Source organism: Rhinatrema bivittatum, chromosome 1, assembly GCF_901001135.1.
Source record: "Rhinatrema bivittatum chromosome 1, aRhiBiv1.1, whole genome shotgun sequence".
Classification (NCBI taxonomy): Eukaryota; Metazoa; Chordata; class Amphibia; order Gymnophiona; family Rhinatrematidae; genus Rhinatrema; species Rhinatrema bivittatum.
The window spans coordinates 779,704,967-779,732,700 of NC_042615.1; the positions used below are offsets into that span (position 1 = coordinate 779,704,967).

The following is a 27,734-nucleotide window of genomic DNA, read 5'->3' on the forward strand; positions in this document are numbered from 1 at the left end:
TTTGGACTGCAAGAAAGCCTTAGTCTTCTATCTGAAGTGGACAGAAGCCCATAGATGTTCCACCCAACTTTTCATTTCTTTTGATAGGAATAAGTTGGGAGTTGCCATTGCCAAACAGACACTATCCAATTGGCTAGCAGATTGCATCTTCTTCTGTTATGGCCAGGTGGGACTGCATCTTGGGGGTCATATCAAGGCTCATTCTGTCAGAGCCATGGCAACTTTGGTGGCCCACTTGCAAGTAGTTCCCATGGAGGAGATCTGCAAGGCTGCAACATGGATGTTACGAGCCGAAGGCTTGAGGGCCTTCGGATCCTGTTACGAGCGCGACCTCCGGCAGCTGTTATGAACCGAGGGCTACTATTACGAGCGCGGAGGCGCGGTCGTTTCTGAAGCGGGTGTTGTGAGCCCTTGGGCCACGGCATGACTCAGGGAGGAGCCCCAAGACACACCGCGGGAGGTGAGCTAGTGTGAGCACGGGTAGCAAGGAGCAGGACAAGGCAGAAGCGAAGACAAGGATACAAGGTCTGACCCTCTACCTGACCTGCACGCCCCAGGATGACCAACAAAGCAATGTTGATCAATGAACAGTCCTCCGATCGTTCCAAGCCCTTTCGGACCTGCCGCTGGGTACGGCAAAAGGCGGCAGGCCGGACAGAGGACAAGGGCAGACGGAGTCCTTAGAACACAGAGGACTTTGGACGAAGGCTCAAGCGAGGGCACTGTAGACGAAGGCTCAGGCGAGGACATTGTAGATGAAGACTCAGGCAAGGACACTGTAGACGAAGGCAAGGATCAAGGCACAGTAGACGAAAGCAAGGATCAAAGCGCTGGGTCGAGACTACGACGCAGCGCACCCTACACAGTCCACCCGCAGGACTGGTCGTGGACCACGTTGGGCTCGAAGCAGACTCCAGGAGGGATAGTGGAAACTGATACAGGAACATGATGAAGATACTGAGTAGGCCTGCACCGGGGCGCGCCCTACACAGTCCACCCGCGGGACTGGTCGCGGACCACGTTCGAACAGAGTCTTGACATGGACAAACGTGAATTGCAATAGGCTCCGAAGACCGGGACAAGATTCAAGCACAGGATTCAACGATTCTCAAGGATTTAAAATTTAGGACTGAAGCAGAAGTCTTCCGGAGGGTTGCACTGCGGAAATGAAGATGGCCTTTGAACCATGAGGTGCCCTACACAACCCACCCGTGGGACTGGTCGCAGACCACGACAACGGCACACCAGGAAAGTGGACATCAAGGAATCAAGGCATGGAGGCAGAGGCGAAGACAAAGGCATCAGGAAGGACATCGGACATCAGAAGGTACAAAGGAAGAACATCAGGAACATGAAGACATCTGAAGACACGAACGAAGGATGTCAGGAACCTGAAGACACTGGAGGCACGGACGAAGAACATCAGGAACATGAAGACGACTGGAGACCTGGACGAAGGACATCAGGAACATGAAGACGAAGCCGTCAAAGCAGAGGAAGACCACGGAGGACCTGGACCATTCAGAAGACACAGGCAGGAGTGACTGAAGATGAGGCCCTCTTATAGGGTTGAAGCAGGAAGTTGTCATCAGGTGGAGCCCAGGGCATATCTGGCCACGGGCCCTTTAAAAGCAGAGAAGAGGTGTGCGCCGGAACCTAAGAGGAAGCAGGAAGAAGAGGAAGCACCATGGACAGCGGCGCCCAGCTGCACGAAGGAAACAGAGCAGGGAGGAGCAGGCAGGCTACAGGACGGCCTCCTGCCGTCTGATGAGGACCCCAGGGATGACGTCGTGGCTCCCTGCCACGGAGGCAGGCCGGCGGCGGCTCCAGGCCACACAAGGAGCAGGGGGGTGTCGGTCGCAGCGGCACTAGGCTGCATGGAGGAGCGAGGTTCGCGGCATCCTGCCGCAAGGCAGGAGATCTCGATGGCGGCTCCTTCCGCTAGAGGAGGAGTTGGCAGCAACGGCTGCAGTCCGGGCAGTAGCGATTGAAGAAGGTGAGAGGCCTGCTCGCAGAGAGTAGCTCCGCGAGCAGGATTTGTAACAATTGAGTTCTCTCCACACATTCACATCCCATTACTGTCTGGACAAGGATGGCTGACATGACAGCAGGTTCGGCCAGTCTGTCCTCAGGAATCTCTTCGAGGTGTAGAACCCAAGTCTCCCTGTCTAGGGCACATTGTTTGGGTTCAAGCTGTCTCCGGCTCTGTTACCAACAGTACTTTGGTTGTTGTGCCCATTGGCACCTGGTTAGTATTTGTTTGTCTCCTTTTGTATTGGGGAGCAGCCTGTAGCTATGGATTCACCCATGTGTGAGGACTACCATCCTACTTGACCTAGGAGAAAGCAGTGTTGCTTACCTGTAACAGGTGTTCTCCTAGGACAGCAGGATGTTAGTCCTCCTTACTATACCTACTGAGGACCTCTCTGGTGCACCCCGCTCTGCGGACCATTACCATCTCTACAGAGGACTTCATTGGTATACCCCGCTTGGCAGACCATTATCACCACTACAGAGGACTTCATCGGTGTACCCCGCTCTGCGAACCATTACCATCTGTTCTGAGGTACCCTCCTTGGGTATCCCCCATTCCACTGATCAGGGGTACCTCATTGTCTGTGAGACTTTCTCTGGCACCCCCCGCTCCGCGGGTAGTGCTGCTCTCTTTAATAAAGACTGTAGACTTGAACTGTGTTTGATGTCAGCTGAGACCTCGCCTACCGACGGTGAGGCTCACGGGGCTCCTCCCCATGGGCGGTACCATCTCGCACCTCGTCTCAGGGCCCACACACCCACTAATCCTAATAATGGGCAGTTATCTGACGATAGAGCCTTTTGTAGCTACTGTTATCTGTGATCAGAGAAAAAGGAGGCTCTGCCAGCCAGTTGGCTGATGCACCCGTGTTCTCACTTTGTGTTCAATGTTATGCTCAGTGATCCACATTCCATGTACCACCGCACTCACCTCCCCGAGTGCATCAATTTCCCCGCCTCTCGACGCAGCACGACTAGCCCCTTTGCGGCAGGCCACCATGCTCCAAAGTGGTGAGCCACCGCTGACACTCCATGTGGCAGGACGCCGCTGTTGCTAGCTTTCCCTTCTTCTAGGGCGCATCCACACCTGACATCGCTGGAATTTAAAAGGCCCACGGTGGGAAAAGGCTCAAGGTGCCTCCTAATCATATCAATTAAAAAGCAGAATGAAAATACAAACAAAAAACAAACTTTGAAATGTTTGTATGCTAATGCCAGAAGTCTAAAAAGTAAGATGGGAGAATTAGAATGTATAGCAGTGAATGATGACATAGACATAATTGGCATCTCAGAGACATGGTGGAAAGAGGATAACCAATGGGACAGTGCTATACAGGGGTACAAATTATATCGCAATGACAGAGAGGAGCACTCGGGAGGAGGTGTGGCACTTTATGTCCGGGATGGCATAGAGTCCAACAGGATAAACATCCTGCATGAGACTAAATACAAAACTGAATCTTTATGGGTAGAAATCCCTTGTGTGTCGGGGAAGACTATAGTGATAGGGGTATACTACCATCCACCTGGTCAAGATGGTGAGACGGACAGTGAAATGCTAAGAGAACTTAGGGAAGCTAACCAAATTGGTAGTGCAGTAATAATGGGAGACTTTAATTACCCCAATATTGACTGGTTAAATGTATCATCGGGACACGCTAGAGAGATAAAGTTCCTGGATGGAATAAATGATAGCTTTATGGAGCAATTGGTTCAGGAACCGACGAGAGAGGGAGCAATATTAGATCTAATTCTCAGTGGAGCACAGGACTTGGTGAGAGAGGTAACGGTGGTGGGGACGCTTGGCAATAGTGATCATAATATGATCAAATTTGATTTAATGACTGGAAGAGGAACAGTGTGCAAATCCAAGGCTCTCGTGCTAAACTTTCAAAAGGGAAACTTTGATAAAATGAGAAAAATTGTTAGAAAAAAACTGAAAGGAGCAGCTACAAAAGTAAAAAATGTCCAAGAGGCATGGTCATTGTTAAAAAATACCATTCTAGAAGCACAGTCCAGATGTATTCCACACATTAAGAAAGGTAGAAATAAGGCAAAACGATTACCGGCATGGTTAAAAGGGGAGGTAAAAGAAGCTATTTTAGCCAAAAGATCTTCATTCAAAAATTGGAAGAAGGATCCAACAGAAGAAAATAGGATAAAGCATAAACATTGGCAAGTTAAATGTAAGACATTGATAAGACAGGCTAAGAGAGAATTTGAAAAGAAGTTGAGTGTAGAGGCAAAAACTCACAGTAAAAACTTTTTAAAATATATCTGAAGAAGAAAGCCTGTGAGGGAGTCACTTGGACCGTTAGATGATCGAGGGGTTAAAGGGGCACATAGAGAAGATAAGGCCATCACGGAAAGATTAAATTATTTCTTTGCTTCAGTGTTTACTGAAGAGGATGTTAGGGAGGTACCCGTAATGGAGAAGGTTTTCATGGGTAATGATTCAGATGGACTAAATCAAATCACGGTGAACCTAGAAGATGTGGTAGGCCTGATTGACAAACTGAAGAGTAGTAATCACCTGGACCTGATGGTATACACCCCAGAGTTCTGAAGGAACTAAAAAATGAAATTTCAGACCTATTAGTAAAAATTTGTAATCTATCATTAAAATCATCCATTGTACCTGAAGACTGGTATTACGGCAATGAAGACACATCAGGCAGGCTTCATGGCAAGAAGGGAAGTGAAGAGAAGAGAAGGGCTGACCACTCCCTTGGGTCCCTTTTTATTGTACATACATCCATAGCATACAATGTGCCATCACATCATTGGCTCTCCTAGCCATAGCATACAGACGTGTCATTAGACCATTGGCTCAGGGGGTGTGTATGGATCATTTCATTGGCTGCTGAATCCTATACCATATATGTGTCTGTCTTTTTCTTGCATCTGACTACGTGGCAACTAGCTATCCTTTTAGGCAGTCAGGGTTAATTATAAGCTAGAGAAATACGTGACAGCCAGGTATCCTCTCCTTAGGCAGAGAGGTTTAATTATAAGCTAGAGATTTAGATGCACTAGTGTTGCTGTATTCAGTGCAAAGGTCAGAGTTAGTATTAACCCCTGACATGGCTTGCTGGCAAGCTCATAATTCCCCACATCTCACCTTTTCTGTTTTTATTTAAGCAGCATAAGAATATCTCTGAATCCATGCTTTAGACCCCTACTGAAATCTGTTATGTCTTGGTATGGGCTGGAGATAGGGGAAGGGGGATATGGAGAGAAAAGCTGAGTCGGCGTGGTGTGCCAGCTGCCGCAGAGCTCCTGAATCTCCACATCACCCAGAGCTGGTGCAGCGTGGTATGCCAACTGCTGCAGGGCTCAGGATTCCCTATTAAGCAGCATACAAGACATCTTTGTATCCAGGCTGAAAGCAAGGTTTTAGTATGGATATGAGGTTGGGTATGCACTGAATACAGCAGCACAGGCAAATAATTAAGACAATTACAGTCATTATAATAGAAATCACCCTTTTGAGACCAGAAATATCAGGGAGCCAGGACCATAGCCAGTCCCATGGAGAAGTTGGTATTCTGTCAGAAAGTGGTGCATCAGCAACCATGGTTTCTATCTGCTCTATGGTATGTGTGAGGTTTGCTTTATAATCTGATATGTACACACAGCAATGAGATCCAATTAATGCACAAACACCACCCTTTGAAGCTAAAATGGTGTCTAAGGCATAGTGGTTCTGTATTGCTACCTCTCTAATCTGAGAAACTTCTGTTGTGAGTAGTTTTAATGCATGGACTGTCTGATTAAATAGGGCAGTCGTCCAGTTAGCTAGGATGTGTAAGTCCCTGTAATTCATAGCTGTTCCCATTGGAGGAAACAGGCTTCTAGCTACCTGGGTTTCTGTATACTTATCTATGGGACTCTTGATAGCTTCCCTTTTGTTACGGAGTCTTGCTTTGGGTAAATTGTTGACTGCATAGTATGAGGGGAGGATGTAGCCTAGAGTGCATCTGCCTCTCCATCTGGGGGGATTGTGCATATATGCTCTACGCCCACATAACATCCAAATGTTCCCTATCTGGTTAGTGTACCAGTTACGGGGCTGTTTGACTTGTTGTACCATTGCGGATACATATTTACACAAGCTAAATTGCCCGTCTGAGAATTTTTCTCCTCTTTCACACCTTTTTGTTTCCCCCACTGAACATCCTGAGATCAGCCAATTGCACATATAGTGGGTAAAGCTATGCAAGTATTCTGTGATATTTTGTGGGAATTCAGGGTATGCTGTTACATTAGAGTATGACCTGATCATGACTTCTTCTAATACAATGGTTCGGCTACAATACGGATATTTTCCCACCTGAAGCCCCTTCCCATCCCCTGGATCATAGTCCCAACAAAGAGCGGCAGTCTCTTGAATACGGCTGCCGATGGGTATTGTGGTGTTACCAACTGGAGAATTAAGGGGATAACCTCCCGGCCACGTGAAACTCATCCATCCTGTAAGATTAATGGCACGGCATGCATCATTAGTCCTCCGTGGGTATGGGTTCTGTGCATCGAGGATGTACATGTTGTTCTGCCATAGTCCTTGTTCAGAAATCGCCATAGCTGGAGAAATAAGGCAAAGGAGGAGGGTGCAGAACACAATTGTTAATGAGTTGGCATTCAGGCAAGAAAAGGCGGCTAATAAGAAGTTCTCTGGAGTTTTCTCAAGGCCTTGCTGTTCCAAGAGTTATGCAGATTGGTTGGATAGGGCTTTGATCTGTCCCCAGGTCATTTGGTGCTGCTTTTTGCGGGGAGTCCGGTCTCTGTCCTTCTGAGGGCTGTGGAGGCTCAGGGAGAAGTTGGGGATCGGGTTCTGTAGATCCAGACGCCTTTCCATCTTTCCACGGCTTGATACAACGTGGCAACTAGCTATCCTTTTAGGCAGTCAGGGTTAATTATAAGCTAGAGAAATACGTGACAGCCAGGTATCCTCTCCTTAGGCAGAGAGGTTTAATTACAAGCTAGAGATTTAGATGCACTAGTGTTGCTGTATTCAGTGCAAAGGTCAGAGTTAGTATTAACCCCTGACATGGCTTGCTGGCAAGCTCATAATTCCCCACAACTGGAGGATAGCAAATGTAACCCCAATATTTAAAAAGGGCTCCAGGGGCGATCCGGGAAACTACAGACCGGTTAGCCTGACTTCAGTGCCAGGAAAAATAGTGGAAAGTGTTCTAAACATCAAAATCACAGAACATATAGAAAGACATGGTTTAATGGAACAAGGTCAGCATGGCTTTACCCAGGGCAAGTCTTGCCTCACAAATCTGCTTCACTTTTTTGAAGGAGTTAATAAACATGTGGATAAAGGTGAACCGGTAGATATAGTATACTTGGATTTTCAGAAGGCGTTTGACAAAGTTCCTCATGAGAGGCTTCTAGGAAAAGTAAAAAGTCATGGGATAGGTGGCGATGTCCTTTCGTGGATTGCAAACTGGCTAAAAGACAGGAAACAGAGAGTAGGATTAAATGGGCAATTTTCTCAGTGGAAGGGAGTAGACAGTGGAGTGCCTCAGGGATCTGTATTGGGACCCTTACTTTTCAATATATTTATAAATGATCTGGAAAGAAATACGACGAGTGAGATAATCAAATTTGCAGATGACACAAAATTGTTCAGAGTAGTTAAATCACAAGCAGATTGTGATAAATTGCAGGAAGACCTTGTGAGACTGGAAAATTGGGCATCCAAATGGAAGATGAAATTTAATGTGGATAAGTGCAAGGTGATGCATATCGGGAAAAATAACCCATGCTATAATTACACAATGTTGGGTTCCATATTAGGTGCTACAACCCAAGAAAGAGATCTAGGTGTCATAGTGGAGAACACATTGAAATCATCGGTTCAGTGTGCTGCGGCAGTCAAAAAAGCAAACAGAATGTTGGGAATTATTAGAAAGGGAATGGTGAATAAAACGGAAAATGTCATAATGCCTCTGTTTCGCTGCATGGTGAGACCGCACCTTGAATACTGTGTACAATTCTGGTCGCCGCATCTCAAAAAAGATATAATTGCAATTGAGAAAGTACAGAGAAGGGCTACCAAAATGATAAGGGGAATGGAACAGCTCCCCTATGAGGAAAGACTAAAGAGGTTAGGACTTTTCAGCTTGGAGAAGAGAAGACTGAGGGGGGATATGATAGAGGTGTTTGAAATCATGAGAGGTCTAGAAATCATGAGAGGTCTAGAACAGGTAGATGTGAATCGGTTATTTTCTCTTTCGTAGTCTTTCGTAGAAAGACTAGGGGGCACTCCATGAAGTTAGCATGGGGCACATTTAAAACTAATCGGAGAAAGTTCTTTTTTACTCAACGCACAATTAAACTCTGGAATTTGTTGCCAGAGAATGTGGTTAGTGCAGTTAGTATAGCTGTGTTTGAAAAAGGATTGAATAAGTTCTTGGAGGAGAAGTCCATTACCTGCTATTAAGTTCACTTAGAGCAGCGGTTCTCAACCTGGGGGTTGCGACCCCGGCGGGGGTCGAACGCCCAAAACACAGGGGTCGCCTAAAGCAGGGGTCCCCAACCACCGATCCGCGGACCGGGACCGGGCCGTGGGAGTTTTTTGCCGGTCCGCAGCGCCGCCAAGCACCGGCAGGTGTGTCGCGCGCTCCCGGTCTCTCCCGCTGCCGTTGCCGCCGGGCTGTCAGCACGTTCAAGCCCAGCGGGAACGGCAGCGGCGCTAGAAGAAGCTGTGCACCCGTGGCTGGGCCTTTTCTTCTTCCTGCGCCTGCCCCCCCCTCCCGTGATGGCGTTTCCATCGATGGGCATTGATGCCAGGTTGATTCCATCGATGGAAATCGATGTTCAGGTCAATTCCATCGATTGGCATCGATACCAATGCCAATTCCATGGCTGACATTGATGCAAAGGCCAGTTCCATGGGTGGCATCGATGCCAAAGTGGATTCCATCGATGCCAATGTCAATTCCATCGATGGAGTCCATGCCAACATCGATTCCATTGGTGCCCATGTCGGTGCCATCGATGCCCATGTCCGTGGCAAGGATGCCATGGACACCATTGGTGCCCAAGTCGATCCAATCGATACAGTCGACGTCCGTGGCCATATCCTCGATGCCCGTGGCCATGCCACCGATGCCGTCAGCGCTCGCCTACATACATCGATGCCCTCGACACCCACTTCATTTCTATCGGTGTCTTCGACGTTCCTATCAATGCGGTCATCGACTCCGTTGATGCCGGTATAATTTTTCTGATACCAATGATGGTTTTTCCATTATTTGATGCCACATTGTTCCCATATATACCTACGCCGATGCCGTCAGTGCTCCGTCACTGACATCATTGCTCTGGCCGAGTCATCAATGTTTTTTCATATATATTTTTGACGATACCCTCGAGGCCACTTCGGCTGCCATCGACACCGTCAATACCGACATAGCACTGCCACGTAATGCCCTCACCTAAACACAGTGTTCCATGCTTTGGGTTCTTATTAAAGCCCTGTATTAGCCTTCGACACTACATAGTGCCAGGAGCAATGCAGTCATGCTGACAGTCAGTCATCTGTTGCCATCCAAGACAGTGAGGGCATCCATCTCGGCACTGGGAAAAGACCAGACCGAGCACCGTGGCATGCATTGTCACCAACACGGTGACCGTCTGCCACCGACGCCATCCAGCACATTGGTGCTGTCCTTCTCGATGCTGGACAATGCTCGGGCTGAGCAACATCACCACTGCCATCTGCACTGTTCTGCACAGTTTTGGCAGTCATTGGTGCTCCAGAAACACCGGAACGAGTTCCGAAGAATTCTGCACTGGCATCACGACACATCAAGCCGCTGCGACGAGGGCCAGGCTCACGAGCTCATTAATCGGCTCCCCTGTTCCCGAGGCGTGCCCCACCGACATCGGTGGGGGATTGTGGCCCTCCACAAAATACTACCGTGGTTGCGCCAGCCAAGCTCAGCCTGTCTCCTCTATACCTGCGCCACCATACCAGGCATCAGAGTTGAGACGGGTGTCTACTCCCTCGATGACTCCTGGAATCCAAGGAGCCAGCAATCTTCACCGGCTTGTCCTTTGGCGATCCACATTGGATGGTAAGTACCCGCTTCTGTGGCATTCCTATTGAGATGTGTTCTCTAATTCGGGCCACATGGTTCGAAAAGTTCTAGGTCATGTACCTTCCAAGAACCATATTAGTGTCACATATCGCTATGCCAGCTATGTCAGCCACAATACCAAGAGAACCTCTCTATCATTTCTTTGGGATTGCATCAGGACATCCTCCCTTTTTCAGCAACGAGGCTCTGTACTGATTAATGTTCTGGCTTCTGGTTCCTGCTTCAGAACCAAAGTTCCAGGTGCATTCGCTGATCTGCTAAACACGAGATCCAGCAAATGCTGCCTCGTGCAAGTCCACCTCGACGCCTGACAACAGGTCTCGATGTCTCCTTGTACAGCACACAGAAATGTGGGTAAGACTTTACCGCTCACACTCCCGTAGGAGGTTACATGATATCCAGATTACATCAGCCCCTCCAGTTGGACACCTCCTAGTCTCCCAACTGGCCGGATATCAGAGCAGCCACTCCACCTTGTACCAAGGTTCCCGGTACACTCCCCCAGACGCTAGAAAGCGCAGAGGCGGGAAGGGGGGGGGGGGTTTGGGGAGTTTTAATTACACTATTCTTTCTTTCAACAGAAAGTAGTTACTCTCCGCCCATCCTGGACCTCAGAAATACCAACTTTCTTCAGAAGGCACAGGTAAAATGGTATCTCTCGTTACCATGCTTCCATATCGCAGTAAGTACATTACCTCTATTCTTTCTATGTGCTTCACGGTGAGTCAACAATATTACAATCCCAAGCTCTACCGGTTGCACCAGCTTCGGCAACTGGGGTATTCATTGAATCACTATCGTTGAATGCTGCTTCTCTGCGGAGTGCAACATCATTCACGCTTTTCCTTGCATGGACAGCTGCATAACCACAGTCAGTCCACACAAGGAGCTCTAACTTCTTCATGACTCACTATACATTTACTAACTGGGATTACTGTCACTGCCATAAATCCCTTATACAACACTTCTGGACACCACAGTCACAATGACCTTCCTGTCCAGCACACGCACAGTCATTCTAATAAATTCTTACATGTCCCTGTGCACATTTTTCCATAACTTCAGCCCCTCAATTCTTCATTGTCGGGCTATGGGGTTTTTTCACTATGCACTTTCCTCATAAATCCAAAACTGCTATGGGTTAGATTCAGTGAAATTCCATTATCAGTGGGTCTAAGCTGTTTAACCGCTTTCGTCCCTCATCTATATTGCAGATCTAGAACCAAAACCTAGTCTGATCCCGCTCATGCTCGCATTTCCTCAGGGTTGTAAGTTTGACCTAAAATCTTCTCAACCCAATATGCTGTTGCTTACCTGTAACAGGTGTTCTCACAGGACAGCAGAATGTTAGTCCTTACATATGGATGACATCACAGGATGGAGCCCTGTATGGAAAACATTTCTGTCAAAGTTTCTACAAAGCTTTGACTGACACTGGCACACTGAGTGCACTGAGCACGCTCAGCCTGCAATTATCCCTATGAGCCACAAGTGTCTCTCTCAGTCTCGACTTATAGCTAAAAGCGCAAGCGAAACTAAAATAAACGTAAAAACATATTCAGACCCAACTCCGCGGGGTGGTGGGTGGGTTTCGTGAGGACTAACATCCTGCTGTCCTGTGAGAACACCTGTTACAGGTAAGCTGTTACAGGTAAGCAACACTTGCTAACTACTGCTTACTAGCTGCCTTACTGACTGACTATTAAAAAATACAAACAGTCTTTCAGTTTATTCCCTGCCTTACTGACTATTAAAAGCACAAACTCACTAAATTATATTCCCAAAGAAAATTTCCCAAGCACACCAGATAAGAGCCACAGCAACTTCTCTGGTGCACTTAAGAGATATTCCTATTGTGGACATCTGCAGAGCTGCAACATGGTCATGAATCCATACCTTTACAACACACTACTGTCTTGGTAAACTCTCTGAGTCGGACAGTTAGGTTGGGAGAACAGTCTTATCCGGAGTACAAAGTACACAGAGCAGACCACCTAGGTGATTGAGTTACATGTTACAGCCTGAGCAATCTGACAATCTCCTCCTGGAGTCTTATCGAAGGAGCAACCCTCAGCTTGGGACTCCCTAATCAGCATGGCTCATCCAGTCCCTAAATAGTGGGGCTTGGGTACTTCTCACCTGTTTGGATTGGTCTGGATTAGTATAACAGAATGAAATGGAAGGAGGAATTTTCTTACCTGATAATTTTCTTTCCATGAATCCTGCTACACCAGTCCAGAACCCTCCTGGGAAGATGGGCCTCTTTGCATCATTGCTTTGTCTTGAAGCAAATTAGTTCCACTGTATGTAGATATTTCAGAAAAATGGATTGTTTTTTTTTTTCTGGTTACTGTATCCTATCCTGTCCTTCTGTTGTTTTCCTATTTTTCTTAGTTCTGGAATGGGGGGGGGGGGGGGTAGAGGGCGGAGGGAGTTGATATAGAGGGATTTTCTCTCTGAGCATGTTTGATATTTTCTAATCTCATTTTGTTTTATGTAGCTTGTTCTCAGTGCTTTGTCATGGGAATACTGGAGTTTATCTGTGCTGTACCACTTCTGTATAGTGGCAATGATATCATAGAGAAAGTCTGTGTGCTCTGCTTCCTTCTGCTGGTAGGGGCACAACCCACCTGTTTGGATTGGAATGGACTGCCATAGCAGGATTCATGGAAAGAAAATTAACAGGTAAGACAATTTCTCTTTTTTATGACTAAAGAGTCATATATGTATGGAGGGCAATTTCCAAAGATAAAATGTTTTTTGCCTATGTAAACCTGCTTTCTGAAACTTGCTGTCCCTGTGTGCAGATGAAAGCACACGTGTGGTTTCACAACATGCTTACTTTTACCTGTTCCTGGAGGTAAGGATTGCCACAGCGTACATACTTTTTACATTGTTTTAAAAGTGAAAATAGTTGTGGATATTCATTTTGAAAATTGATGCAAAATCCGTGGGTAAAAAGTACTCATGTTCTTTGCAGTAATGCAGGCAGTGTGAAAATTGCTCTCTTATTTTTTTCTGTTGTAGAAGATTTTCATACCTCACTATGAAAAAAAATGTATTTAAGTTAAAGTTGTATTGAATTCTAGGCTCTGTTTGAAACAACAATGAACTTTATTGTTTTTGATTGCTTCTGCTCAGGCTTAGGGAATTGTTGGCAGCTGAAGAAAAAGAGCATATTAGAGAGATGGAGTCCATGGAAGAGACAACACTCGAAAGACAAGCCAAAATGAGAGAACGGGTCAAGTATTTGAAAGACAGAAGGGAGCAGGAGAGACTAAAATTGGTTGATAAAAAACTAGAACAGCAGTTCAGGTAAGCTGGTTAATCATACTATACATTTGTTACAAGAGGTAAAACAATAAGCTTATTGAGAAGGATCTGGCACTGTTTCAGGAACGAGAATGACTGCTTGATCTTCTTGGACTTAGCCTGAATTTATTGTAAATTATCATTATTCCAAGAAAGCTATTGCTTATCCCTTGGAATTAGCAACATAGGATCTTGCAGGAACTTGTGACCTGAATTGGCCACTGTTGGAAAAAGGATACTGGGTTTGATGGATCCTCAGTCTGATCTAATATGCCAAATCATTTGTTCTTAATCTTTGTATTTTTTTTTTTTTTTTATTTATAGTTTATTAAATTTTCCATGATTTTAAACATAGATAAAGGCAATATTACATTGATCATGTCATTATTTACTTCACAAAAGAATATATCATAACATATATATTACATAATCACCCATAATATGGGGGGTTTTAAACTAAAAAGACATAATAATCACGCAGCATATTAAAAATAATTATTATGCTACCATATTTTCACATGGATTGAGGAGAGTGTTCATTCTTTATGTACCATTTACATTACCATTACCTTGATTTCTATCTGACAAAAAAGTTTCCAACTGAAGAGGATCTATAAAACTAAACTTTTTCCCTTGAAATGTAACCATACAATAACATGGATATTTCAAGAAGAAACTTGCACCCATTGCTACCAGTTTACTTTTCAGGGATAGAAAATGTCTCCGTCTTACCTGTGTAGGTCTAGAGACATCAGGAAATATCAAGATCCTCTGTCCACAAAAAGCAATATCCTTGTTCTTAAAAAAAGCAGTAAAGATTTTATCTTTATCCAATTCCTGGACAAATGTTACAAAGAGAGTTGATCTATTATGTATCACGTCAACTGACTCTTCCAGGAAAGTGGATACCCCCAGGGTTTCTATGTCAGTCTGCTCTACGTTTTGTATACTATCCCTATTCCCTCTTCTGGTTTTATCCAAATAGAAGATCTTAGATATCTGAGGGATACTATCATCCGCATATAATAATACTTCTTTTAAATACTTTTTAAACATCTCAAATGGAGATAGTAACCTAGTCTTTGGGAAGTTTATAATACGTAGATTTTTCTTTCTTAGCATGTTTTCTATAGTTTCCAGTTCTTTATGGATAGCAAGGCTGTCCCTGATATGAATAGTTTCTGTATCTTGTAACCATTGCACTTTCCCAGATAGTATTCCTGATGTTTTTTCCAACTCTACAATTCTTTTATCCTGCTCATCAATTTTAATTCTATTCGAATTAACAATTGAGGTTAAGGAAGCATTTATTTGCGAAACATTCGTGTCTAGCTTAGATATCATTCTCCATAAATCCACCATAGACACACTCTTGGGAATTTCTACAGGCTGTTGAAATAGCCTGTTCTCTCCCAAAAGTGTTTCATCTTTATCCTTCACTGATTCTTGTAATGTTGTTAATAAACCCTCCTGACAAGAGGTGTTGGAATCCACCAACTGCACCCCTGTAGGGGACTTTAGAATCTGTGAGTTTATATTATCAAATAAGGGATTTACTGGAGGTTGGGGTGGTAATGATGGTCCCTCGCCAGGACTGAGAGAAGCAGTAGAAATTGCTCCCTCACTGTCCTCATTTGGCGTTTCAATCTGTCGTGAGACATGATTGTCCATTGGGCCCCTAATTGATATTGGTGATGACGAATAAATTTTTGCCTTCCTCTTTCTTCCCATCATATGGGTAGTGAGAGGTGACAAATATAACCAATTCAATTATCCCAGCTGCTATGAAAGAAATACCTAAGTTTTAACATAAATAATTAAAAGGTACCTGACAAAGCCGCGCGCCCCTTTGGCGCGTGCGGCTTAGGCGGCAGCTGCGCGCCGCACTGCCTTCGATTTTAAAGCGGCAGTCGGCTGCTGCTGATGTCACCTGGCTCCGCCCACCAAGATGGGCTTACCAGCTCCAGCTGGTTCGCAGCGAGTCAGTCCTTCAAAGGGAATCCCCGGCGGGATAATATCAAGCAGCTGGGCGGCTGAACTCTCCTCTCTCCTCCTCGTGAGTCCCCCGGTTCTCGGTCGCACTGCCTTCGATTTTAAAGCAGCAGTCGGCCGCTGATGACGTCACCTGGCTCCGCCCACCAAGATGGGCTTACCAGCTCCAGCTGGTTCGCAGCGAGTCAGTCCTTCAAAGGGAATCCCCGGCGGGATAATATCAAGCAGCTGGGCGGCTGAACTCTCCTCTCTCCTCCTCGTGAGTCCCCCGGTTCTCGGTCGCACTGCCTTCGATTTTAAAGCGGCAGTCGGCCGCTGATGACGTCACCTGGCTCCGCCCACCAAGATGGGCTTACCAGCTCCAGCTGGTTCGCAGCGAGTCAGTCCTTCAAAGGGAATCCCCGGCGGGATAATATCAAGCAGCTGGGCGGCTGAACTCTCCTCTCTCCTCCTCGTGAGTCCCCCGGTTCTCGGTCGCACTGCCTTCGATTTTAAAGCGGCAGTCGGCCGCTGATGACGTCACCCTGGCTCCGCCCACCAAGATGGGCTTACCAGCTCCAGCTGGTTCGCAGCGAGTCAGTCCTTCAAAGGGAATCCCCGGCGGGATAATATCAAGCAGCTGGGCGGCTGAACTCTCCTCTCTCCTCCTCGTGAGTCCCCCGGTTCTCGGTCGCACTGCCTTCGATTTTAAAGCGGCAGTCGGCCGCTGATGACGTCACCTGGCTCCGCCCACCAAGATGGGCTTACCAGCTCCAGCTGGTTCGCAGCGAGTCAGTCCTTCAAAGGGAATCCCCGGCGGGATAATATCAAGCAGCTGGGCGGCTGAACTCTCCTCTCTCCTCCTCGTGAGTCCCCCCTAATCTTTGTATTTTAAACTACTTTTCTTGGGCAAAGAAAGTTAACTTAATAGTTATTTTAATTAGTAGACTGTACTTTTGGTCTCTGATCTTCTGAACTGTTAATTTAATTTGCCAAGTTCTGAAAATAAAACTCAAATGCTTACAGTTCAGTAAGATAGTTTAATGAATAAGCATTAAGTTTGCTAAATGGCAAGTTAAATGTAATTCAGTTAGGAGTCAAGGGTAGTTAACAATGGAAGATGAAAGCACAGTCCAATATAATCTGCTGTGATCCTTTGTTGCACATTCTTGTATATATGGAGGTCAGTATTCAGACATAGCTGCATAAGTAAGTTAGCTGGATAAGAATTATCCAGCTAACTTACACAGGATATTCAGCAACATAGCTATGCTGCCATATATCCTGTATTTGCTGCTACTTAGACCAATAAGTCTGAATATCGTTACTTATCCAGCTAAGTTAGCTGGTTAAGTAGTGCTGCCCAGGTACACCCACTGCCTGCCCATTGACTATCCACCTAACTACTTAGCTGCATAAGTCACTTATCCGGCCAGATGGAGACTGCTGAACGTAACTGGATATTCAGCAGCTGGATATGTCCTACTAATCTGGCTAAGTAGAGTTTGAATATTGATCTCCTTGTGTTCTCTGTGGGTGCATAGATTTAACAATGGACAGTGTTGGGAGCTTATGGAGGAATTTTGTTTTCACAATTTTCATTAAGTAAATGGAATGGAGCTGTACGATTGTCTCCTCATTTCAAGCATATTTTGGTTTTCCTTCATTCTAAAGTAGTTTGTTTGCTATGGTAGTCCCAATGCAAGTGAGAGTCACAAATGTGGCTCTGTAGAAAAAATGTTTGTCCACCTTTGCCCTAAAATGTTCAGATTTATATTAAAAAGGTAAAATAACCAGAAGGCTAAAAGAAATGCAAGGCATAATTAAACATATGATAACAAATAACACAGGGAAGACAAGATTTTTCTTTTAGGTATTTTCAAATTCCCTTTCTACCAATCTTGGAGGTGTCATTAAAGCAGAAGTGTTCTAACTGGCCTGGAGGCTCCGTGGCAGTGTTGTGCAAGAGATCTGGGTTTGATTCTCAAGTCCAGCATCAGCTTCTCAGGCTGGAGTCTTAGCCAATGCACAAAGGTAACATCTGTGGCCAGACTCAAAGTGCACACATACTGGCTTCTGTGGTCAGTGGTCCCTGGCCAGGACTGTTGCTTTGATGGCTGGGGCTAGATTAAAAAGAGACTCTGGTTACTTTGCTGTCTAGTTTCTGACTTTTAGAACCCTGGCTATCCAACCAGGCCTTCCCTTAAATTTTATAATGGAGATGACTCCTACTGCCTGACATCTGGAGCTCTTTCTTAACTGAGCCCACAGCGCTGTCTACCGCTTAGCAAATTGTACTCTACTTATTTATATATGCATCAGGTGGCTAACATCTATCTATGCATTGTACTCTTTGTACCCAATATATATCTTCTGCTTTTTCATTCTTTTATTGCTATCAAATAAATCCTAGTCTTAGCTTCTCCTAGTTCCCTGTATGTACCTGGATCAGTCCAGACTGCTGGGTTTTGCCTTCCTTCCAGCAGATGGAGACAGAGAAAAATTTGAAGAGTACCCCTTCTTAGAGTGGTGTTGTACCTGCGACCCTTCAGTATTTCTCTGTCTCCAGCAGATGAAGGTGGCAGAACCTGCGATCCTGATCTAAACAAAAAAAAAAAGGAAAGTCTTTCTGTGAGGGACTTTTTGTTTATCTATCTTAGGTTTGATCAAGCAAGTTAAAATAAATAAATAAATACATAAATAAATAAATAAAAACAGAAAGCAGGAGTCTTGAACTGAGGTGCCTCCCAGGGGGTAGGTAGGTCTTTGTGGGAACGTCCCCCCCCCACCCCTGGTTGTAGGCTGAGCTAGGGGCTGGCAGCCCAGTAGCTCCTGGACCCAGAGTGAAGCAGCCTGGCTGGGGTGAGTACTGGTGGTCCGGTCCCCTCCCCCTTTCTTACAGAGACGTTTTCATTCCTCTGTTAGCAAAAAATAACAGGCTTCTTCCAGCACATGGAACGGTCGCTCCGGAGGGGTCCAGATACTAGCGCTAATGCCACATGCGACACGATGCTCTGCCTGCGGGGAGCCGGCAGTGCGGCTCTCCCGCAATGGTGTTTGTTCCAGGTGCCTTCTGTTGTTATTACATGTGTTTTAGTGGATCCTTGGGTGCTGTGGAGATGACCACGCCCACGGGGAAGAGCCCCGTGCGGAGCCACAGCACTGGGCTAGACTCTATACACAAACACCAGAATTGAACTCTTTTATTATACAGCTTGAAGATAGCCACCAGGTGGCAGTGGTGAGTTGCAGTCTCAGGGACCTCGGCAGAGGGAGCCTTTCTCTCCTTGGTGACGTCAGGAGGTTCCGCAGCAAGGGTTACTGTGGATGAGACAGATGAGATGTCAGAGTACTCACTCGGTGTTAGCTGTTATGAATGCGATTCCACCAGATAGTTGTCGTAGGTACAGGCACTGAGGCAGGGAGAGCAGGCCCTCGAGTGAGTACCTGTTCCCTGAATGGCAACTGAAAATAGAACAGAGGGCCCCCGAGGAGCGGGTACCCAAGTTAGTAGTAAAACTCCGAAGGGCAGAAGGAGAGCTTCCTGCAGGCAGCAGGGAAGCGGCAGAGTAGCGCAGACAGGAACAGTTCATGACCATTTGAGCCTTTGCCAACTCAATGAGTTAGCAATCTTGAGAAGTAGATATACCCAGATTGGCGTGACGTCAGATGAGGGCACGCCCTCGAGGTTCGCGCCACTGGGCGTACTTAGACGTGGGTTGCGCGCGAGTGTGCACCCTAGCAGGTACCTGGGAGGAGCAAGGGCATACGGCTGCCCATTAGCCGTTCCGGGGATGCCAGAGAAGTCGTCTTGACGACGCTGTGGTAGCCATCTTGCCCAGGTAAGCGGGAGGAACTGAGATAGGGATGCAATAAGCGGGGCGAAGCCGTTGAAGACTGACAGACGCAACATCTTCCTGGCGGGGAGGGCCCGTCGATGTCAGCAGGGAAGACTGCAGCTGCATCCCATGGTGCGGGAGATCAGCAGCTGACTCGGGGAAGACGGCCGGACCTGTTCCTGCTATAAGCGCAGGAATGGCGGCGATTTTGGATTCACTGCATGCCGCTGAAACACAGGCAATTGGGGGAGGGGAGATCCCACCTCTGCTGTCCCCCTGATTTGAGCCCCGAGGGTCCCCAGGACTCCTCCCAGGGTAGGCAAGAGGATTTGCTGACCCCCTGTGGGGGGGCTCAGATGCCTCAGGCCCTTTTCTCTGATGATTTTGTGCTGTTAATGCACAAAGCATATGTGTCTAGCCTTTCACAACAGGCTGTTTCCACAGATCCAAGGCCGCTCCCTCAGGGCTTTGAGCCCCCGCCTCTGAAGATTCCTAGGCTAGTAGAGCCACAGGAGGCTACCAGAATTCGTGCCCTCCGGGACCAGATCCGCCAGACACCGTTCTCCCAGACTCGTTGGTTCCGGCCCCGGACATGGATGATGACGCTCTGCGGTATGTTCTGATGGAGGGTGATGACCCACGGGTGCTTCGCCTATTCCAGAGGGAGGATTTGGATCCCCTGATTTCCCATGTCCTTGCAAAGCTAGGGATTTCTTCTCCCCGCAAAATTCCGGGTAATGAGACTGTGGATTCGGTCCTTGCGGGCTTACAAAGTCTAGCTAGATCTTTTCCTTTCCATCGGTTTCTCCTACAATTGATGTTACGGAAATGGGATTCTCTGGAAGCTGGCCTCCGTGTGGGGCGAGCAGTGGACAAACTCTATCCATTGCCTGAGGAGTTTCTGGAGCTTCTCAAAGTTCTGAAGGTGGATGCTTCAGTGTCTGTGGTCACCAAGCACGCAACAGTCCCGGTGGCAGGAGCAGCAGCTCTGAAAGACCTACAAGATCGGAAGCTCGAAGTCCGTCTCAAGAGGATTTTCGAGGGGTCCGCACTGGGTGTCAGAGCAGCTGTCTGTAGCAGTCTGATGTAGTGAGCGAGCCTGAGATCTCTCAGTGCTAGGGATCTCTCTCCTGAAGAAGCAGTTGACGCTGAGCGATTGGAGGCCACAGTGGCATACAGCGCGGACACATTGTACAACCTTCTCCGTACTTCGTCTCGGACTATGGTGTCGGCAGTTTCGACACGGAGGCTTCTGTGGCTATAAAACTGGTCGGCAGATGTATCTTCGAAGTCTCAGCTGGGAAGTCTCCCTTTCAAGGGCAAATTCCGTTTTGGAGAAGATTTGGAGCAGCTCATAAAGTCCTTGAGTGAGAATAAGGGTCTTAAGCTCCCAGAGGACAAGCCAAAGGCCTCCAGGAATTTCTTTGCTTCCCGCTCTCGGTTTCGGGGCCAACGACGCTTTCAGCAGAGCAGGGCCCTGCCTTTTGCGTAGCGACAATCATCGGCGAGATCCCAGACCTGGGCTCACTCCTTTCGTGGGCGCAGGTCTTCCCGAGACGGAGTCACTCAAGGGTCTTCTGGGTCCAAGTCCTCCCAATGAGATAGTGCCGGCCTATTCCTCTGTACCTGTGATAGGCGGTCGTCTTACCCTGTTTTACGAGGAGTGGGTCAAGATAACATCAGATCAGTGGGTTCTAAACATCATAGAACAAGGCAACGCTTTAGAGTTTGCTCGACCTCTGTAAGAAATGTTCCTGGTTTCTCCCTGCAGATCTCCAGGGAAGAAACAGATAGTAGAGCAAACACTCCACCGACTGGAAGCGCTTGGGGCCATTGTTCTAGTTCCCCCGGAAGAGTACAAAACCAGGAGATACTCCATCTACTTCATGGTCACCAAAAAGAAAGGCTCTTTCCGTCCGATTCTAGACCTGAAGAAGGTGAACAAAGCCCTCAGGTGCCTCATTTTCGTATGGATACTCTGCGATCCGTCATCGCGGTGGTGCAGCGGGGGGAGTTCTTGGCTTCTCTGGATTTGACGGAGGCATATCTGCATATCGGAATCCACAAGGATCATCAGAGGTTTCTCCGCTTTATTATCCTCGGTCAGCATTTTCAGCTTCAGTCCCTCCCCTTCGGGTTGGCTATAGCTCCTACTGTAATGCATCTTGGACAAGGGCATGACCCTCAAAGAGCCATCCAAACATCAACAACCCTACCTATGAAAGTTAATACTGTAAAAATTATACCAGGCCTAAAATAGTAATAAGCCCCCTATTAGGAAAACAACATTCCAAGCTGCTATAGATCCCTTCGTAGAAACTACACACTAACGAAATAACTCATTTCAGTCACATATGCAAAACACAGTTAGACCCTCAAATGTTATTACGTATTGAAAACAGTTTTTTGTAAAGCTCATACGCTGCTTTTATGTTACATGTAAACCGATGTGATGTACCCTGTTGCAGTCGGATACTGCAGGCGAGGTAGTGGACCCTTGGGCCGGCCCACCTAGGATGACAGGGTAGGCTGGGAGGCGGAGCCACAGGCTGGCGGTGTTCACCCGGGAACCAGGAGCCCCCCAGGAGGAGCCCGTAGGGTCCTGGAACCTTGGGACTTGGGGAATAGGCTCAATGTCCAGTGGCAGGAAAGGCCTAGGCCGGGACTGTAGTATAGGAAGTCCAAAAGTATAAGATAGTCCGAGGACCGGCTGTACAGGCCGAGGGCCAGCTGATGACAGGGCAGCGGGCGGCAGCGAGAACTGTAGCTAACCGGATACTGAAGCAGAGTCTGTAGTAAGCTGGAACTGAAGCAGGCTGAAGACTGGAATGGAGTCTGTAGCAGGCTGTGGACTGAAGCAGGCTGTAGGCTGGAATGGAGTCTGTAGCAGGCTGTGGACTGAAACAGGCTGTAGGCTGGAATGGAGTCTGTAGCAGGCTGTGGACTGAAGCAGGCTGAAGACTGGAATGGAGTCTGTAGCAGGCTGTGGACTGAAGCAGGCTGAAGACTGGAATGGAGTCTGTAGCAGGCTGTGGACTGAAGCAGGCTGAAGCGAAGTTGGGAACGAACCAAGGTCAGAGGCAGGCGGCAGGCTGAAGCGAGTCAAAGGCAGTCCAAAGGTCAAGTCAGGAACAAAGAACAGACGAAGCGCAACTCAGAACTACAAGGCAGTAGTGAACCTCGTTGCAAGGCAAGGAGAAGGAGTCCGGACGCCGGTTATATCGGGCTTAGGGCGTGACGTCATCAGCGCAGGCGGGGCCAGACTTCCGGGAGCTGTGCGCACAAAGTGGGCGTCCTCGCGCGCGCGTGAGGCAGCGGTGAGACGGGCAAACAATGGCGGCCGCCACGTGGAGCAGGCAGCGCCGCCGGGGTCCCAGCCACGCGGAACGCGGCGTTTCCAGCAGCGGAGGTAGGCACTGTTCAGACCTAGCGAAGGGAAAGCGGCGGAGACCGCAACAGTACCCCCCCCCCCTTTACCGCCCCTCTTTAGAGGCCCCGGTTTTCCTGGGTGGTCCTGATGGAACTGCTGCAATAAGTTTTTGTCAAGGATATTGCGGCTGGGTTCCCAGGTGTTATCTTAATCACCGCAGCCCTCCCACGCCAGTAGGTATTCCCATCTACGGTTGTGGAAGCGGACGTCCAAGACCTCACGCACCTAGTAAGTGGGGTCGTCGTCGATGGCTGTTGAAGTAGGATCCGGGGGCGTACGGTGATAGCGAGAGAGGACCACGGGTTTAAGCAGGGACACATGAAAGACATTGTGGATTCGGAGAGTTGAAGGCAGTCTCAGCCGATACGAAACCAGACCCACTCTCTCAGCAACCCGAAATGGACCACAGAACCTGGGTGAAAATCTCCGTGATGGGAGGCGGAGATGGATGTTCCTGGTGCTGAGCCAGACTCGGTCTCCTGGCTGGTAGGTGGGAGCTGGTCGTCGGTGGTGGTTGGCTGCTTGTTTGGCGGACGCGGCTGAGCGGCGTAGCTGGTTTTGAGTTCTGTGCCACAATGTCCGTAGTTGCTGCGCTGTTACTTGAACGGCAGGCGAGGCGCTGGGGACAGCCAGCGGGAGCGGAGGTCTTAGTGGTTTCCCGTAGACAAGCTGAAACGGGGATTTGCTGGTAGCGGCGTGAGCTTGGTTGTTGTAGGCGAACTCGGCCCAGGGCAGTAGTTCCGACCAGTTATCCTGTTTTTCGTTAACGAAGGCCCGGAGGTAGGCCTTCAGGGTCCGATTCATTCTCTCGGTCTGCCCGTTGCTCTGTGGGTGAAAGGCTGTGGAGAAGCTGAGCTTTACCTTGAAGCACTTGCAGAGAGCTCTCCAATAGCGTGCTACAAACTGGGGTCCCCGGTCGGAGACTATATCTTGTGGGAGACCATGTAGCCTGAAGACATGCTGAGCAAAGAGACGGGCCAGTTCGGGCGCTGAAGGAAGTTTAGGCAAGCGAACTAGGTGCACCATCTTTGAGAAGCGGTCAACGGTGACCCAGATGACCATATGCCCGCAAGACGAGGGCAAGTCCACCACGAAGTCCGTAGCTATGTGGGTCCAGGGTTTGGTGGGGACTGGTAGTGGTTGCAGAAGGCCACAAGGGGATCCAGGGCTGGGCTTTTGACGGGCGCAGGTGGGGCAGGAACTCACATAGGAGTAGACATCCCGCCGGATGTTGGGCCACCAATAGAAGCGGTTGATAAGTTCTAGAGTTCTTTCGCGCCCTGCGTGCCCTCCAGTGAGGGAGTCATGAGCCCAGCGTAAGGCCGTTAGGCGATCCCTGCGAGGAATTACAGTCCTATCCTGAGAGAGGACCGTCAAAGCGGACAGGCGGACCTTACTCGGGTCCAGGATAAATTGAGGAGGTTCTTGATCCTCCTCGACGCATGAAGTACGGGAGAGAGCATCAGCTCGGAGGTTCTTGGCCGCCGGCCGATATTGCAGAACAAAGTCGAAACGACTGAAAAACAAGGCCCAGCAGGCTTGGCGGGGGTTCAGTCGTTGAGCCTGTGACAGGAACTCCCGGTTCTTGTGGTCTGTGTAGACCAGTGATGGCCAACCTTTTGAGCTCGGTGTGTCAAAATTCATAAAAAAACCGAGCATAACTCGGGTGGTGTGTCACTTCTAGAAAAATCCATAATTGTGATATTTGTAGCTCTAATTAATAACAAGTTATAATTTTAATATATGTACTGTATTTATTAATAAAGCAAAAACAAATAATTCTTTACCTTGCCTGCTTAGTGACTTTTTTGTTGCTGAATTTCGTCGGCTAAATCTTCAATTAAAACACTCTCTCCCCCTCCACCCCCCACCCCCCCTCCCACACAAACTCTTACTCCCCTGGATTTTCTCATACACACTCATGCTCTCACACTCACTGGCTCCCTCACATACACACACACCCAGGCAGGCTCCCATTCATTTTCACACCACTCCCGCTCCATCCTCCAGGCAGGCACCAATTCATTCTCACACACACAGACCCCCAGGCAGGCACCTATGCATTCACACACATACACCCCCAGGCAGAGTCCCATTCATTCACATGTACACACTAAAGGCAGACCCCCCTCTCTTTTGCCAGCAACCTCGGAACCTCTCTCATTCCTCTGCTGCCACTATCACTGCTGCCACATGACTATTGGGGATGTTACTATTCTTGCACATTCCCAAAGATTACATGTGCCAATCACTAAAAATATATATATTTTTTTTTAACCTTTGCTGTCTGATCTTAGTTTTCTAATTGATTGGTCACAGGCTTTTTTTTTTTTTCCACCTTCCATTTCTTATTTTTTCCACCTTCCCTTTCTTATTTTTTTTTTTTTTGCCAATTCCTTTTATATTGTCTTTTTTTCTGTTTCTTTTCTCTCCATCTTCTTCCCTCAAACACACAGTCAGGTTCTCATTCTCACATGCATTTCTCTCTCTCACACACACAGGCTCTCACTGGCACATGCTGTCTGACTCTCACACACACAGGCTCTCTCTCACTCCCACATGCTGTCTTGCTCAAGCACATGCAGTCTCTGCAAACATTCAGGTCCTCACTCTCACACACAATCTCTCAACTCATGTCATACACGCGCGCGCACACACACAGACCCTCAGCCTCTCTCTCACCTCTGGGCCTCCTCTTCGCGGGTCGTGCAGGATGGGCTCTGCAGCGGCCCTGCTACCGGGCTTCTTCCTCTTCTCGGGCCGCTGCGATTTGAGATTCGCGGCGGCCCGTAAGTGCAAGCGATGCTCCTCTTCTGCATGCACTGATGCTTCACCTCCTTTCTGCCCATGCGGCTCCGGCAACGTTTACTTCCGGGGCTGCATAGGCAGGAAGGAGGAGGAGCATCAGCGCGTTCAACACGATCTTTTTCTTTGGGCTGTGGTGAAGTGAGCCTCACCACGGCCCTGCCTATCTGCCTGTCGCTGCACCGCATGCGCCTTCCTGCGCCCTGGGGCATTGGGGGGGGGGGGGGCTGGAGGGATAGTAAAAAACTAAAAAATTAATTTTAAAGGGTTGGCGCAGCCGAAAAAAAAAAAAAAAAGGCTCGGCACAGCCGATAAAAAAAAAAAAAATCGATAGTCCCGAAACGCTACACATGTCAGCAAAAACGGCTCGGCGTGTCACCTCTGACACGCGTGTCATAGGTTAGCCATCACTGGTGTAGACGGTGGTTGTATGCAGGGACCCCTCGAGCCATTGTCTCCACTCTTTGAAGGCGAGCTTAATCGCCAACAGCTCCTTGTCCCCGATGGAGTAATTGCTCTCGGCTGGAGAAAACTTATATCATTGGAGAAAACTTATATCATTGCATCTACTCATTGAAATATGTTATATGTAAGGGCTCCTCTCATAAGTTAATTGCATTGTTCTTTGTTTAATAATGATCTGTTATATGTAAGGGCTCCGCCCAGAAGTTTTTGTTTTCTGTGAACCGATGCGATGTGCGAACGGTTATCGGTATAAAAGAGACGTTAAATAAAATAAATAAATAAATAATAAATAAAATAAGTAGGAGCAGGGGAGGAGTTGGCCAGAGTGGAGTGTTGGCTGAGAACCGCCCCAACCGCTATACTGGAGGCGTCGACTTCCACAATGAACGGTCTGGAGGGATCTGGATGCCGGAGGCAAACGTCCGAAAGAAATGCTTCTTTGAGGTCGGAGAAGGCTGCTACCGCAGCGTCAGGCCAGTTCTTGGCGTCAGTTCCCTTGCGGGTCAGGGCCGTGAGTGGAGCGACTCGATGCGAGTATCGTGGGATAAAATGTCTATAAAAGTTAGCGAAGCCCAGGAATCGCTGGAGGGCTTTGAGACCCGTGGGCTGAGGCCACTTGGTGATGGCCGCTACTTTCTCTGGGTTCATGCGGAAGCCGGTGGAGGAGATGATGTATCCCAAGAAGGGCAACGATTCAGCCTCAAACGTACACTTCTCCAGCTTGGCATACAAGTGGTTGTCTCGGAGGGCCTGAAGAACCTGTGTAACGTGGCGACGATGGGAGTCCACATCCTTGGAAAAGATGAGCACGTCGTCCAGGTAGACTATGACATGTGAGTGGAGCATGTCGCGCAGTACCTCATTCATGAGGTGCTGGAAGACGGCGGGGGCATTGCAGAGTCCAAAGGGCATTACCAGATACTCGTAATGCCCATCCCTGGTATTAAACGCCGTCTTCCATTCGTCCCCTGGGCATATACGGACGAGGTTGTAGGCCCCTCTGAGATCCAAATTCGTGAAGATGCGGGCACCCTGAAGGCGATCCAGAAGCTCCGGGATCAACGGGAGGGGGTACCGGTCTCGTTTGGTGATGGCATTCAAGCCACGATAGTCGATACACGGCCGGAGAGAGCCATCCTTTTTGGCCACAAAGAAGAATCCAGCACCAGCAGGCGAGCGAGAAGGGCGGATGAACCCCTTGGCTAGGTTCTCCGTAACATACTGGGACATGGCCTTCGTTTCGGGTAACGACAGGGGATACACTCGGCCACGAGGGGGCGTAGTGCCCGTCAATAGGACAATCAAAAGGCCGGTGCTGGGGAAGGATCTCCGCCATCTCCTTGGAGAAAACGTCCTCAAAGCTTTGGTATGGCTCAGGTAGGAGGTGCGAGGAGCAGATGTGCAGAGGTTTGGGTGGACGTGGGAGCTGTAGACAGTGTTCAAAGCAGGCAGGACTCCAACGGACCAGTTGGAAGTTATCCCATTGTATCACGAGAGAATGCTGATGTAACCAAGGAAGTCCCAAAACCAACGGGTGCACCACTCGTTCCAAGACGAGCAGAGAGATCTCCTCCGAGTGGAACAGGCCTGTTTGCAGTGTCAATGGGGCCGTGGAGCAGGTAATGACCCCAGGAAGCAGAGTGCCTCGGATCGAGGAGATCCGCAGAGGAGGGACCTTCTGTAGAGTCGGAAGGGAAAGCTGAGTCACCAGATCGGCCACAATAAAATTCCCCTCAGCGCCGGAGTCAATGAAGGCATGGA

General features: G+C 48.2%; 1 protein-coding gene across 1 annotated transcript in view; it reads left to right on the plus strand.

Annotated features, from left to right (window-relative positions):
* Positions 1-27,734, plus strand: part of CFAP53 (cilia and flagella associated protein 53) — a 132,207-nt gene that overhangs the window by 14,397 nt on the left and 90,076 nt on the right. Inside the window, exon 3 of the mRNA XM_029580124.1 lies at positions 13,293-13,466. Within this exon, the coding sequence (XP_029435984.1) occupies positions 13,293-13,466 (174 nt within the window). The remainder of the gene's footprint in view (positions 1-13,292; positions 13,467-27,734) is intronic.